The 14,153-nt window shown below is 38.6% G+C and overlaps 1 protein-coding gene across 9 annotated transcripts in view; it reads right to left on the bottom strand.

Moving 5' to 3' along the window:
• clec16a (C-type lectin domain containing 16A) overlaps positions 1-14,153 on the bottom strand; it is a 111,233-nt gene that overhangs the window by 49,514 nt on the left and 47,566 nt on the right. For all 9 annotated transcript variants that reach the window (XM_023957693.1, XM_023957695.1, XM_020701660.2 and 6 more), the window contains 6 exons: positions 13,138-13,182; positions 11,381-11,431; positions 11,119-11,247; positions 10,795-10,915; positions 5,543-5,694; positions 3,968-4,172 (listed from right to left, as the gene is read on the bottom strand). In XM_023957693.1, the coding sequence (XP_023813461.1) occupies positions 3,968-4,172; positions 5,543-5,694; positions 10,795-10,915; positions 11,119-11,247; positions 11,381-11,431; positions 13,138-13,182 (703 nt within the window). The remainder of the gene's footprint in view (positions 1-3,967; positions 4,173-5,542; positions 5,695-10,794; positions 10,916-11,118; positions 11,248-11,380; positions 11,432-13,137; positions 13,183-14,153) is intronic.

The following is a 14,153-nucleotide window of genomic DNA, read 5'->3' as shown; positions in this document are numbered from 1 at the left end:
TACACTATACGTACCATGTAAATACCACTTAAGTACACTGTAAGTACTGTACTGTAAAAGAAAGCGTTACCGATTTCTGCTCCATTAAAATACATAGAGAATCCTTGAAACCTTTGTTTCTTTCAACCATAATAACTTCAACATGCCTTTGGCTAGAAACACCGTTCAAACATTAAACTGCTCACAGGACTTTGGACTTTAATATAAGTTTTGAAATTATTATTGGATGGTAACACCAACTATGGTTTGGCGGCCATTTTGAGCCTAAATGTGAGGCGATTCAAAACTTCAGTTTTTACCTATTTTAACAATTTTACTATTATACTATTACAATGTTCACATCTTTCAGCTTAATCCTTTCAGCTATTTTTAGTCCTTCAAATCCTTGAACCTTTGAAAATATTCCAGGATTTTCCAAGATTTTTGCTTCATTGAAATACATTGAAAATCCTTGCAAACCTTTGTTTTTTTCAACCAATATAACTTTAACATGCCTTTAGCTAGAGACACCGTTCATACATTAAACTGCTCACAAGACTTTGGACTTCAATATAAGTTTGAAATTATTATGGGATGGCAACACCAACTAAGCTTTGGCTGCCATTTTGTGCTTAAATGTGAGGCGATTTTAAATTTCAGTTTTTACCTATTTTAACGATTTCACTATTAAAATGTTCATCTCTTTAAGCTTAATCCTTTCTGCTATAACTTTTGGTCCTTCTTATCCTTGAACCTTTCAAGATATTCCAGGATATTCCAGGATTTTCCAGGAGTTATGCTCTATTTAGATACAGGGATAATCCTTGAAAACTTTTGTTTCTTTTAACCATTGTAACTTCAACATGCTTTCAGCTAGAGACACCGTTCAAACATTTAAATGTTCACAAGGCTTTGGACTTAAACATAGATTTTGCAATTATTATGGGATGGCAACACTACCTACGGTTTGAAAGCCATTTTTTGACAAAATCTGAAGCAAATATTGCAAAAAACTTAATCCATGGCTGGAACTGAACATATTGAAATTCACTGGATCTGGACATATAAGGAATGTGGGCGTGGTTAGCAAACAAACTTCGTTGCTAAGGATGTCCAAAGGTTTACTTTTTCCAATTTGTCTGAAACTGACGTCGATTGGTTCATCATCCCCAGGCGACCCAAACATAAAATGGTTGCTATGGAGATAAAATTAATAGAAAAGCCGCCATTTTGAAAAAAGTGGATTTTCTATCAACTTAGAACATGTAGCTTTTACCAATATGATACTCTCAAACAATGTGTTTTTTTGAGTCAGTTGATGATGCTGATTCCAATGCTAGCACTTTTAGCCATATTAGCAACATCTTCAAATTTTTAACAGTTCAGCCATTTTTTCAACAATTTCAGCTTTTATGCTTAACTCCTTCTACAAATTTTGACCTATTTTAGCCATTCTACTATTGCAATGTTAAACCTTTTCAGCTTATTCCTGCTAGGACTTTTGATCTTTTAACTTTTCAAGGTTTTCCAGTACAGTTCAGCCATTTTTTCAGCAAATTTAGCTTTCATTCAGCAGTACAGCATTGAACCCTGCATTTTCTTTTAGAAATGCAGCTCCTTCTAGTTGCCTTAATGACCCACACCGATCACCTTTTGATCTTTTTTAAAAGCGTTTCCAGAGATCTGTTAATCATGATTATGATATTTGTAGTCAATACCCCAAAACCTGTGTCGTATTCTAGGAGATAGTTTCTGCAGAGTGGCAGAGGTTCATTAGAAATTTGCCTCCAAATTGTAGGTGGGATCGTTGACAAATCAAGGAACTCCCAATGATTTACCCCCCTTTGTTGCTGAGAGCTCTCTGTTTACAATCTTTCTTGTTAGCTCCAACTAATTTAACATTACCGGTGCAATAAAAATGGCAAGAAATATTGGAGCTATCCAGCCGTACAGTTTTCAGAAACCAGCTCTGACGAGCAAAATGAAGATGCATATGGATCTAGTCGACTAAAAGTGGATGCATCAGAATAGAGCGGAGCAGGGAGCTTACAAATATGCTCTTTTTCAAACTGCATTTTTACGTCTACTCCTGATTTACAACAATTTCAATAGAGAAATACAGTTTTAAGCTCAACTTTTTTTTAATATACATGTGTTTCATAATTAAAAAAAATCCTACAAAAACATTAATAAAATACATTCATCAGAGTATGTCTTTAAGAATCCACTGCCACCATGTTTCAACATTTTCAGACAGATTTATTTACAAAAGTTGGATATAAAGACCAGGGGTCTCATTTATAAAACTTTGCGTAGGATTTGCTTCAGAAGTGGCGCACGGATGAAACATAGGACGTGCGTACGCACAGAAATATTCGGATTTATAAAACCGTGCCCACGCACATCCTACGGATTTTTCCCTTAATAAATCACAACCAATTCTAAATGTAGCGCAGCTTTTGCGGCTTCATGACACGCCCATAGTTGCCCATAAATAGTCAGTGAAACGCCCACTAGTTAATATTCATTAATTGTGAAATCATGGCAAAGACAGAGAGGAAATCAAAAAAACGTATCTTCACTCAGTGTGAAGTAGAAGTTATCGTTGGCGAGGTGGAAAAGAGGAGAAAAATGTTGTTTGGAGGGCACAGTGTGGGCTTTACGAATGCCAAAAAGGCACTTGAGTGGCAAACGGTGGCAGACGCCGTAAATGCTGTAGCCTCACAACATCGAACCGTGGCTGAAATAAAAAAGAAATGGTCGGACATCAAAGTCGAGGCAAAAAAACGTCTAGCGCTCCATCGCCAGAGTGTGTCTGCCACGGGTGGGGGGAAGGGGACACCGGAGCTGACCCCTCTTGATGAGAGACTGGCGGCAATTATTGGGGAATCCCTTTTAAGTCGAGTGATGACTGAGGCGGAGGGGGACACCGACGCGCCAGATGCACCGGGTGACACAGGCAAGGCGTGGTTCCTCCGAGTGCTCCTCTGTAACGCCGGGCCCAAAAGCCCACAGAGGTCCAGCAGGACAGCTCGAGGAAGTCGGAACCGGCTCATAAGCCACTCGTCCTCGTTTGCCAGCAAGTCTTCTTGCTGTCTAAAGATGCTTTAACTCCGAATTCTTCCATTTGCCACAGCTTCTAAGAGTGCAAGATCAGCCATTGTGCGTCATCACGCATTGTGATGGGGCATTTTATTTCCAACTATTTAATTGCATCTGACAAGCTACAGATGTCGGTAATAATAATCGACGGGGAAATGGAAAATTGTTGAGCGCAAATGTAATTTCTTGTTGCTTTCTGAATGGTTGAGACATACGCCATAAATTGTTTTATCAAAAATAAAACAAACTAAAGGCATATGCATGAATACCATAATTCTGTAGTTTATGAAGAAATGTTTTACTATGAAAACAACTTTCCCCAGTGGACAATTAATACATCTATCCATCCATCCATCCATCCGTCTATCTGTCTATATCTGCTCCGCCAGACAGACACATTGACGAGAATATCAGTTTTGTACATTATTTCGTTCTGTTAACTATATTATTTATGAGGATGAATTGCACAAAATGCCAATATTGCAGAACATATTTCACTTTTCATTTTGCAAATATGTGTTCATTTGAATTTCTGTTGTAATTTTTGTTTGTTTCACTGCTGATCGATCAAACGAGTGTTCGTGTAGGCTGTTAATTGTAAGACTTGCTTTGTGAAGTCGTCATGTTATTTATGAGAGGCAGTATTGTCATTTTCACTTTCACGTGTTTCTTTCATCTGCCGACGGTGTCGCCATTTCTCATTGCACCCGTTTTTGTGCGTACACCTGGGTCAGAGCTTGCATGAAGGACCGCACATTTTCCCGTCAAGTTTGCTTTTTATAAATATCCATTATTGCGTAGAGAGTGCCGTACGCCTTCTTTTGTGCGTACGCAACGTTTATAAATGAAGCCCCAGAAGACCACCAGCTTTATTCTTTCTCCTCACCAGCAATCCTCTGCATCTTCATGCGCCTTGCTTGAATTCGACCTTTGGCCAGCCTCTGCTTGGCTATGATGCAGCGAATGTGGTCAGCAAAGATAAAGGTGGCCTGCAGAATGGGCAGGGGCTTGGCGTGGGGGTTGGAGCCGGGTTTGTGAATAACTATATTTAAAGCTCTGCTGTCGTCCTCCACTCCAGACACCTGCATGTCCTTGTAAAGGTGGAGCAGAGAGAGGGCACAAAAACAAGAATATTAGAGTTAAAAAGACAAAAATTAGGAGAGATGGAGATTAAAACTGAAAAAAACAATGGAGAAAAGCTAATTAGTAATTTACATCGAATATGGAAATTATTCTTGACATGGAACCATCAAACACAAAAAATACCTATCAAAAAGTGGCTTATATTTTTACCCTGAATGGAAAAATCTAATGATTATACTTGGGTCATTGTCAATGCAAAATTCAGCCATATTAATTTTCAGCTTTTATGCTAAAAAGTTCCAAGAATACAATATTTGCTTGTTCCATTCAACTTCTATTCCTGTGAAAACAGAGACAGGTAGTGCTGAATATGACAGCTCCATTTCTGAAGAAAGCCACAGAAGAAATTACAAGGAAAAAGTAAGACAAACTGAAAAACATAACTATTTTTCTGAATTAGAAATGTGTGTGATTTATAAAAACAAAACTCAAACAAAACCAAGACGAAGAAAACTTTGTAAATCATGTCTTAAAACAATAAGATTTTTTTTTCTTACTTTCGGCACGTTACTTCAGGTCTTCAGGTTTACCCAGGACACATTTTCATAACGTGATTTGTGATATTTTTTCCTTTAATTACCCAAAAAGCACTGCTGTACACTCTTAAGTGTGGATGCAATGACACACTTTCTTCACGATTTTCTTTAAACCTCAATTCTTAGGTCACCGTTTTTTTTTGGGTCCAATATATGATTTGTATTACAAAACAAAACAAAAATCAAAAATTCAGAAAATATTTTTTTATTTGCTAATAAGCAACTTACAACAACAATAAATGATAAATAATAAACCCTTCTTAATTTTTTTACGTCACACGTTTGACACTTTAAACGTAAACATAACAGTATGCAGTAGGACTGTCACAATTCGGTTTAATGATGTAACATACATTTAAATCTTAATACAAGAATTGTGGCACCTGACAACTTAAAGCGGAAAGTTTGTTCACTGTAGTTAACCACACTGAACTAAAACCCTCCTTTATAAGCAGATCTGATATTGCTTTTTTTTTTATTCGGGAACGTTCACTTTTGGTAAACAAAAAGAACAATCTAAGAAAAAAAACAGGAAAAAAGTGGCAGTGAATCACACAAACTATTACGATTGGATGTTCTAGCTTTGAAATGTGTACTTTTATTTACTGTTTGTTTTTTTAAAAACTTTTGATTATTTTGCATTGATAACATCTAGTATTTTTAACAAATTAGAATACATGCTCTGTTAATGAATTCTTTTAGACCTTAAACTACAAAGGAAAAAGGGAGAAAGAAAGATAAAAAATAAATACACAACAGAAATAAAAACAAACTTTTCGTACTTGTAAAAGACCAGCAAACTTGACTACGCCCCACCCAAGTCGTTTTGTTTCAGGTTCGACCAGACTCATCTGATACACATCGACTGCGAGGAACCTCTGGGCTTGGCTGCCATCCTTGTTGACCACCATACAGGCTATCAGGTCACTGTTATCTAAAAATAAAAGATAAAAAAAAGCAGTTTGCTCACTTAAGATTTGCACTTCTAATTCAAACTTTTAAAACCTCACAAAATTTAAATCTATACTGAATAGTAATAGTAAAGGAATTCAGACACAAATATTATTTTATTTCAGCATCTATTTGATTAAACAATTGGTCTTCATCCAGACTCTAGACTAAAGTTTCACAGTTGAGCTTCATGTAACATGATTGTAGGAGGTCCGGTTGACTTTTTGTCAAGGCATAAAGAATATTTAAGAAATACTGATTTGCTCCCACATGTCTAATAATTTTACACTACAAAAATTAGTCAAAAATAAAAAAAAATTTGAAATTTTGTATATAAAAAATTTATTTAAAAAAAACATTTTTTTAAATATAAAAAAAACATTTTTTTAAATATAAAAAAATAATTACATTTTTTTTTTGTTTCCAAGTTGTAAAAAAAACATTAGTAAAGAGTTTAGTATTATTAAAGCTATTCTTTTTGCTGCTGCTTTAAATGTTGGATTGATTTTTTGTGTTTAGGTGAATTGCAATATTCCAGAATAAATATAAATAAGCTTTTGATGAATTTAGAGGAATTTTAGATGCATTCAATGTAAAAAACAACAACAGCTTCTACAGCTATCAGATGTTCAGTTGAACCTTTAAGAGATCAAAGGGGATTCCCAGGAGCTCATCACAGCTTCAAGCAGATATTGCTTAAAAAAAAAAAGTACCACAAGCTGGAGAGGGGCTCCTGGGGTTTCTGTGGTATTAAGGTGTCAATTAAAAAATAACACACAAAAAAGAATTAGGGGAAGTCTGATAGGTGGGGGGAAAAAACGTCACTACTCCCTCAATTTATTCCTAATTTACACTGAAAGGACTATTGACAGGAGTGTGATGTGTAAAGATCAAGCAGGAAAGAGGGATGGCTCAAAAACCTGTTTTTAAGTTAGCAAAAAAAAAACAGAAGGAAAACCTCTTCAAACTATTTGCCTTCCTAATCTCCTCTCTATTTAAACTTCAAATCCTCAGGAAGTTGTCCATAAAATGTTAATAATTGTTTTGAGTGATGCGTTCCGCTCATGACTGCATTTTCAGAAGAGTGTTTCAGAAAGTGTCGCTGCTTTGCAGTCAGGCCTCACCCAATTTTCTCTTGAGCAATTGAACTGTAGAGAAACAGACACAATGAAATATATTTGGAGGTATCATAAAAGAAAAATAGACATTCAGACAATGTCTAAAGGCTTTAGTCATCATTGAAGCATGGAAAATTTCCAAAGAGGGTGCCAGGTTCTAAAATCAACCCACAAATGTTGTTTTTCATGTTCCCACAGCTGCTCAGATGTTATGTTACATCTGTAAAACCATGACAGGGCACAACTCCTCATGTTTTAACAAGTTTTTTTTATTTTTTTTATTCGGCATGACCTTTCACTTGCATAATATTAGAACTACAACTGTGCCCCCACACCGACACAGTCTGCAGGTGCAGACCAGTCATCCTCACAACCTCACAAGGTGTGAGATTAATGTGGGCAGCTGCAGCCGGATGGTCAGACAAAAGAAGGCTGTGGGCGCATGGTTGATGGTTTAAATCCCCGGCTGCGCACACATAAGGAAAAACCCTTCTTGTCATAGCAGTTGTTCTTACTAAAACACCTCTGCTCACAAGTGAAGCCAATAGAAAAAAAGTCTTATTCTGTTCTATTCAAAAAAGATAGTTAGTACTAAACTTATGAGAGATGATAGGAAATTACAGGAAGTTGAGCAACACCTGATAGCCTCATAAATTAGTCATTAACCCACACATAACCTTCAAAGCACTCCATAACCTGGCTCCACCCTATATTTCTAATCTTCTTCACATTTCCATTCCCTGCCGATCTCTCTGCTCCACTTCCTCTCTCCAACTCCATCTCCCACCTGCCCGTCTTGTCACCATGGGGGGCAGAGCTTTCAGTCGCTCTGCCCCCCAGCCATGGAATTCTCTTCCTCGAGATCTGCGCAATACCGACTCGCTGCCACTGTTCAAATCCAAATTCGAGACTCATCTCTTCAAACAATCATACAGTTAAATCCATTTAGTTAACACAACCTCATTTGTCGGTTTTCTATCCTGTTTTTATGTCTTTATGTTTATTCATGTTTTACTCTGATAATTTCTTATTGATGTTTTATTCTGTTTTTCTTATTTTTAACGTTGTACAGCGACCTCGGGTGACCTGAAAGGCGCTTGAAAAAATGTATTATTATCATTATTATTATTACCGTAAATTCCGGACTACAAAGCGCACCCGATTACAAGCCGCACCCACCCATTTTCACGTGTTTAATTAGTTTTATACATACACAAGCCGCGTCAGAGTACAAGCCGCGCATATGTTAGGCGATATTGTCATCCTGACAGATCACGGCCAGCATCCCAGAGTGAGTGCAATTCATTAGCACATTGTGGGTGGTGCCTGCTTTGCCTCTGGCTCATGTATTTGAGTGTATCGACACCTGCCAAACAGCATGGACCTCTATTCTGTTCACAAGTTCCTCAGTTATGGTGTTTTTATTTCATTTTTTTTTTTACTTATTGACAATCTAGGTATCATACATAAAATTACAAACAGTAACCATATAATCAACATTACATCCCTCAGTTATGATGAGGAAATTTACATCCGCGATTCCACATTTCCCATGAGTCTTAGGGGCTAAAGGCGGGGCCAATGCCCGGCTCTCCATTCTGTTGTACGTGTTTAAGAATGAGCAAGTATCAGCAGTGCATGGAGGGGTGAACGGGTACAGCTCTCCTTCCGCTTGTGTCGCGGCAGCGTTATGGGAGTAACAGGGCTGGTTAAAAAACACACCGGTAAAATACAGCAGCGGCGACTGAAAAGCGCGCGCCTCAGCGCGATACGCGATACGCGTGCCTCAGTGCGGCGCGTGCGTCAGAATTCAGAAGCCTCTGCACTCCGCAGACGCCTCCGCGCTCCGCGCTCCGCTCCCCGCTCCCGCCCCGCGCGCTCCTTGTCTCCCCTTCCTTTCTACTCCGACACCTCTGGCCAGGGCGGCTTCAGGGAGGAGCACTTCGTCCCCGTTGCGCCGGTGGATGGAGCAAATCGTTTCTGTGCAAAGCAATCGGACTTAATACTGTACGTTTTGTGTATGAGGGGCGGGTGCGTTGTTACGTGTGGGAGCCTTCAGACTGCCATCGGCCCCGCAGCTCAATCAGCAGGAGAAGATGTCTCCAGCTCACACGGAGGCTGTGAGTTTTTCAAAGCAAAATTCCGCTTTTACGGTTTCCTTAGAAACCGTAAATGGAGTGTAAATTCACTCCATGCGCTGTTCTCTCCGTCACGCAGCAAACCGGCTTTTCCAAACCCGTTGGTGACGATGGACTTTTTTACGCTGCTTTTAACGATTGCTTTTAACTTGAAAGCTTCATCATATTGTAGCGGCGATCTGGTGCACGTTGGGTCTAATGGCACCAAAGGATTCTGGGATGCGGCCGGGCATGCGTGTTTCATTTTGTTGAACCATGACTGAAGTGTCTAAGACCTGAAGTCAACTCCATGCTGTTTGGCTGCTTAGAGGTGTGTTGAATATAAATGCCTTGTGCTTGGTGTTAGATAAAGAATTCAAACGTTTCACTGAGTTCGAAAGTACGTACATGGCTGCCGCTAATTAAATCCATAAAGTAGCCGCGTCACTGAATAAGCCGCAGGGCTGTAAGCGCAGGAAAAAATTAGCGGCTTGTAGTCCGGAAATTACGGTACATATGTCAGCTTTCAAACTGTTTTTTTTGAGAGTTTCACGCATCTACACGCACATTCAGTTTGACAAACTGAAAAAGATTTTAGTTAAATAAGCAGCAAATATAAATCAAACAAGCAGATAACAGAAAAAACCTTGTTATTTTTCCATGAGGCGGCAGTTTGACATCATTATTCCTTTCAGAGGGTATAGAAACTGAATGACTCAACTCAAATGACAGGATAACATTCAAATGCCATTACTGCCCACATTTGCCACAGGTGCTTCTAAGAATTCATTTAAAAAAAAAAAAAGAGGAAGTTGAACACTTCTCTGCCCCTTTCTGCTGAGATGAAAAAAGACGAACATTGTTAAAGAAGATGAAGGTCAATGTCAAGCAACAATTTTGAACAGTTGTGTTGAAAAAACAACTGCTGAGAAAGTATTTTCAACCTTTTCCTGCAACAGCATTTTATTTTGAGACTTGTTTCATTGTTTTTTATAGTCTAAATCTGCAAAAGCGAGACAGTTGTGTGCACATCATAGTCAACGTTCAAGAAGTTCGAAGATAATCAGATTGAATTTTTTTCTAGCTTAAGCTAGACCCAATAACCCAATAACCTGGGTGTTGTAGGTTATTGGGTTGTTCAGACCTGTGGAAGGTCATATAGAAGAGCGGCATCTTAAGAGGGGTGCAGGTGTGTCTTGTAGTTCTCTTGATGCTCATACGGCTACCCCAAAGGACATACATATACATAGAACATACAATTTTTCTGTGGTAAGTGTACCATGAAGTATTTGTAAGATTGCTCCCACCTATGATGTATTAGTGATGCTGTTGTATGGTGTCCTCATGCCACACCCTTGTCATTAGCAAGGTGCGAGTACTGGCTACTTACTGACTGCACACGTGCAAATGCCACATGCATGGGATGTGCAACCAATATTCAAGTGCCTGTAGGACGTACAGAATTTTCTAAATTCTAACAGTAAGGCTATACACAAGGAGTGCACAGTCCACAAGATTTGGAGGAGGCGGAAAAAGAGGAAAATCCATACGACATGCCTGCGTCTAACCTACTTCACCCTTACTTACCCTTAAGAGTTGTACAAGTGTTTGCTACGACCTGTCGCCCACAGCATAGAACCAAATGTCCTTAAAAATTTTCGCTATAAGGGATCACAGAGGGGTTTCCTATCTTGTTACTTCGAGCCGTCCACCAGTGTGCTCTGTATAAGTTTGACCATTTTTCACCAACAGACAGCCCATATCCACTGGTAAGGGCAGTTGTGACTCAGGCTTTATCATACACTATTGTGGTTTTTTTTCCAAAGTAATTGTGTTAGTGTGTCTTACTGAGGTCCAAAACATCATCTGTCTTGATAAGGTCTGCTGGTCTGGTCAGAGGAAGTTGGGTTTCTGGCTCTTCCTGAAGATGAAGTGACAGAGCCCTCAACATGAAGAACACACGAATCGCCTATGTGCAAAGAACAGAGACCTCATTCAAATAAACAGAAACGCAGACACATAGAAATAGTGACACCAAATGACTGGATGTCACACTGACAACAGTACTTAATGAAAAGGGTGTATTTAGATGTCAGAAAATTCTTAAGAAGATCATTGTAATTCAGTTGAGAGATTCGTTAATTTACTGCACACGCGTGTGTGCTCACACACCCTGCGCGTCTTCTCCACATTCCCACAGGGCAGTCTCTTCACAAAGTCGATGCCGGTCAAAGGGGTGCCCGTGGGTGGCAGCAGGATGGAGGCATCCATCATGAGATACTCCACATTCAGTGGTTTACTCTGCAACAAAACACACCCAGATCGCAAAACAGAAATTATACCTGGAAGATTTTTTTATTGCTTCGACAACTTAACAACCATGTGTTAGCTTAACTTTGACAAAAACCAAATTTAGAAAGAAAAATTCACCAACCGTCATGCTTCTGTATTCATCCTCAAACATGTCAAGAAAGATTTCCTCCCCCTGTAGTACGAAAGAAACATGGGTGAGCATACCTCCTGTAAAGCATGGGGGTGGAAGCATCAGGCTTTTGGTTTTTTTTTCAGTAAAGGGACCAGGACGACTGATCCGTGTAAAGAATGAATGGGGCCATGTATTGTCAGATTTTGAGTGAAAACCTCCTTCCATCAGCAAGGGAATTGAAGATGAAACACGGAGGTTTTTTAGCATTACAACCATCCCAAACTAAAGCCTGGATAACGAAGGAGTGCCTTCGTAAGAAGCATTTCAAGGTCCGTTGCCTAGCCAGTCTTCAGATCTCCACCGCACAGAATATCTTTGGAGGGAGTTGAAAGTCCCATGTTGCCCAGCAACAGCCCCAATACACCACTGTTTTAGAGAAAATCTGCATGGAGGAATAGGCCAAAACAGCAGCAACAGTTTGTGAAAATCTTGTAAAGACTTAATAGAAAACGTTTGATAATAATAATAATGGATTAGATTTATCTGTGCTTTTCTAGACGCTCAAAGCGCTTACATTGTGGCCATTATTCATTCACTCCTCATTCATACTTGGTGATGGTAAGCTACGGTAGCCACAGCTGCCCTGGGGCAGACTGACAGAGGAGTGGCTGCCATTTCGCGCCTACGGCCCCTCTGACCATCACCAGGATCATTCATACACATTCACACACCAGTGGAGCAACACTGGAGGCAAGTGGGTGAAGTGTCTTGCCCAAGGACACAACGACATTTCGCTGGTGGGAGCGGGGAATCGAACCGCCAACCCTTTGATCATTGGATGACCTGCTCAACCACCTGTGCCACTGTCACCCACAGTTTGACTGTTGTCATTGCCAAAAAAGGGTATTTAACAAAATAGCAAATTGAAAACATTTTAGTATTTATTTTACACCTTTTTTTAAAAACTTACAATAAAATGTAAAACAATGTAGAAATTGTGCAAAGCTACACAAAATATTTTACAATAAAATACAGCCTACGTCTCACAGGTTTTGTCTTGCTTTTCCTAAAATAGATTTTTAAAATAAGATGAGACACAGATCACTCAAAAGCTATTTTTATGTAGTTGAACATACATGACCAATGTGAATTCAAACCAGTAACCAAGGACATGTTTGTTATTGAATTCATTGATTGTTTGATGCAGTACATTTTTAACTTCATAGAATAACGGCTGATTCCATACTTTTTGGTTGCAACCACTGTTAGGGTTCAGCTGCTACCTGAAACAAATTTGTATTGAGTTCTCAACACAAGTGCAGAAAATAATATTTGTTTATTTTGGATCTTAAAGAGTAAAACAAAGGAAAACAAGTAAAACCACATCTTTAAAAATGGTGAGTCATTTAAAATGGGTCAGCATGAAAGTCTGGGGGAATTAATTTCAATTTGCTATTCTAAAAAGGCAAATCTGACTTTAGGGTTTAATTCAGTTTTTTTGAATGACTACGCTTTTAGAGGAAACTGGATGTTGCAAATAAAAAAGCAAAAATAACACACACAAAAAAAACATTTATTTTAGCAGTCTCTTTTTTGTCTTGCCTAAACCTTTCTCTGTGGTAATTAGTACAACACCATTAAGAAGTGAAGGAATACAAAATATATTGCAATAAAATATTTCATTAGTCAACATGGGAGTGATTTCATCTGCCAGCTACTCTTTTTCTTTTCTTTTTATAACTTATAAAGTATTTGCAGTGACTCACCCTGTAGAAACTGCGCAATAAATGCAGACTTTCTTCTCTGGCTCCCTGGAAACAAAAACAAAAATAGACAATAAAAGGCACGTCTTTTTTATAATTTTACTGATCCTTATTATGAGATAGCTAAATTAAGTACAAAATATCGTGGTGGTGGTAAAAGGTTTACATACACTTTTAAAGAACACATTATCATGGCTGTCTTGAATTTCCAGTTATTTCTACAACAAATTTTTCTCTGATCGTGTGATTGGAACAGATACTTTTATATCACAAAAAAATCATGAAGTCTGGTTATTTTATGACTTCATTATGGTCAATTGAAAATGTGACCAAATCTGCTAGGTACAAAAATATACATTCAGCAACATGAATTAGCAATATCGCTAACTAAGTTGTGTCAATGAAATGAGCTTCATAGCATAGGCTCTTATTGTGAGTAATTATGAGTGACTACAGCTTGTGACTTCCCTGAGGCTATTTAAATAGGGCTCAATGGCTTCAAACGCCCACAAATGCTACAATGGGAAAGTCTAAGGAGCTCAGGCCAGATCTGAAAAACTGAATCATTTACTTTTTTTTTTTTTTTTAATTGTCCTGTCCAACAGCTAGGCAGGCAGATGAGAGCTGAAGGCCTCTTGTGTTGGACATCTTTTACTTTAACAAGAGGGGTTATTAATCTTCAGACAAACCAAAGGTATGACTGAATAAACCCCTTTTGTAATTGAGGCCAAACTTTATTAATTTCAACCATGTTGTAATGCTTAATTTCAACCATGTTGAAATTAATAAAACAGCCCCAACGCCTGATGCTTCCACCCCCATGCTTTACAGAAGGTATGGTGTTCTTTGGACGCAACTCAACATACTTTCTTCTCCAAACACGACAAGTGGAGTTCTTACCAAAAAGTTCTATTTTGGTTTCATCTGACTATAGGGCATTCTCCAAATCCTCTTCTGGATAATCCAAATGCTCTCTAGCAAACTTTAGATGGGACTGCACATGTACTGGCTTTAGCAGG

The sequence above is a fragment of the Oryzias latipes genome, chromosome 8, assembly GCF_002234675.1.
Source record: "Oryzias latipes chromosome 8, ASM223467v1".
Lineage (NCBI taxonomy): Eukaryota > Metazoa > Chordata > Actinopteri > Beloniformes > Adrianichthyidae > Oryzias > Oryzias latipes.
The sequence above is the reverse complement of the archived record's forward strand: the minus strand, read 5'-3'. Positions and strand labels throughout refer to the sequence as shown.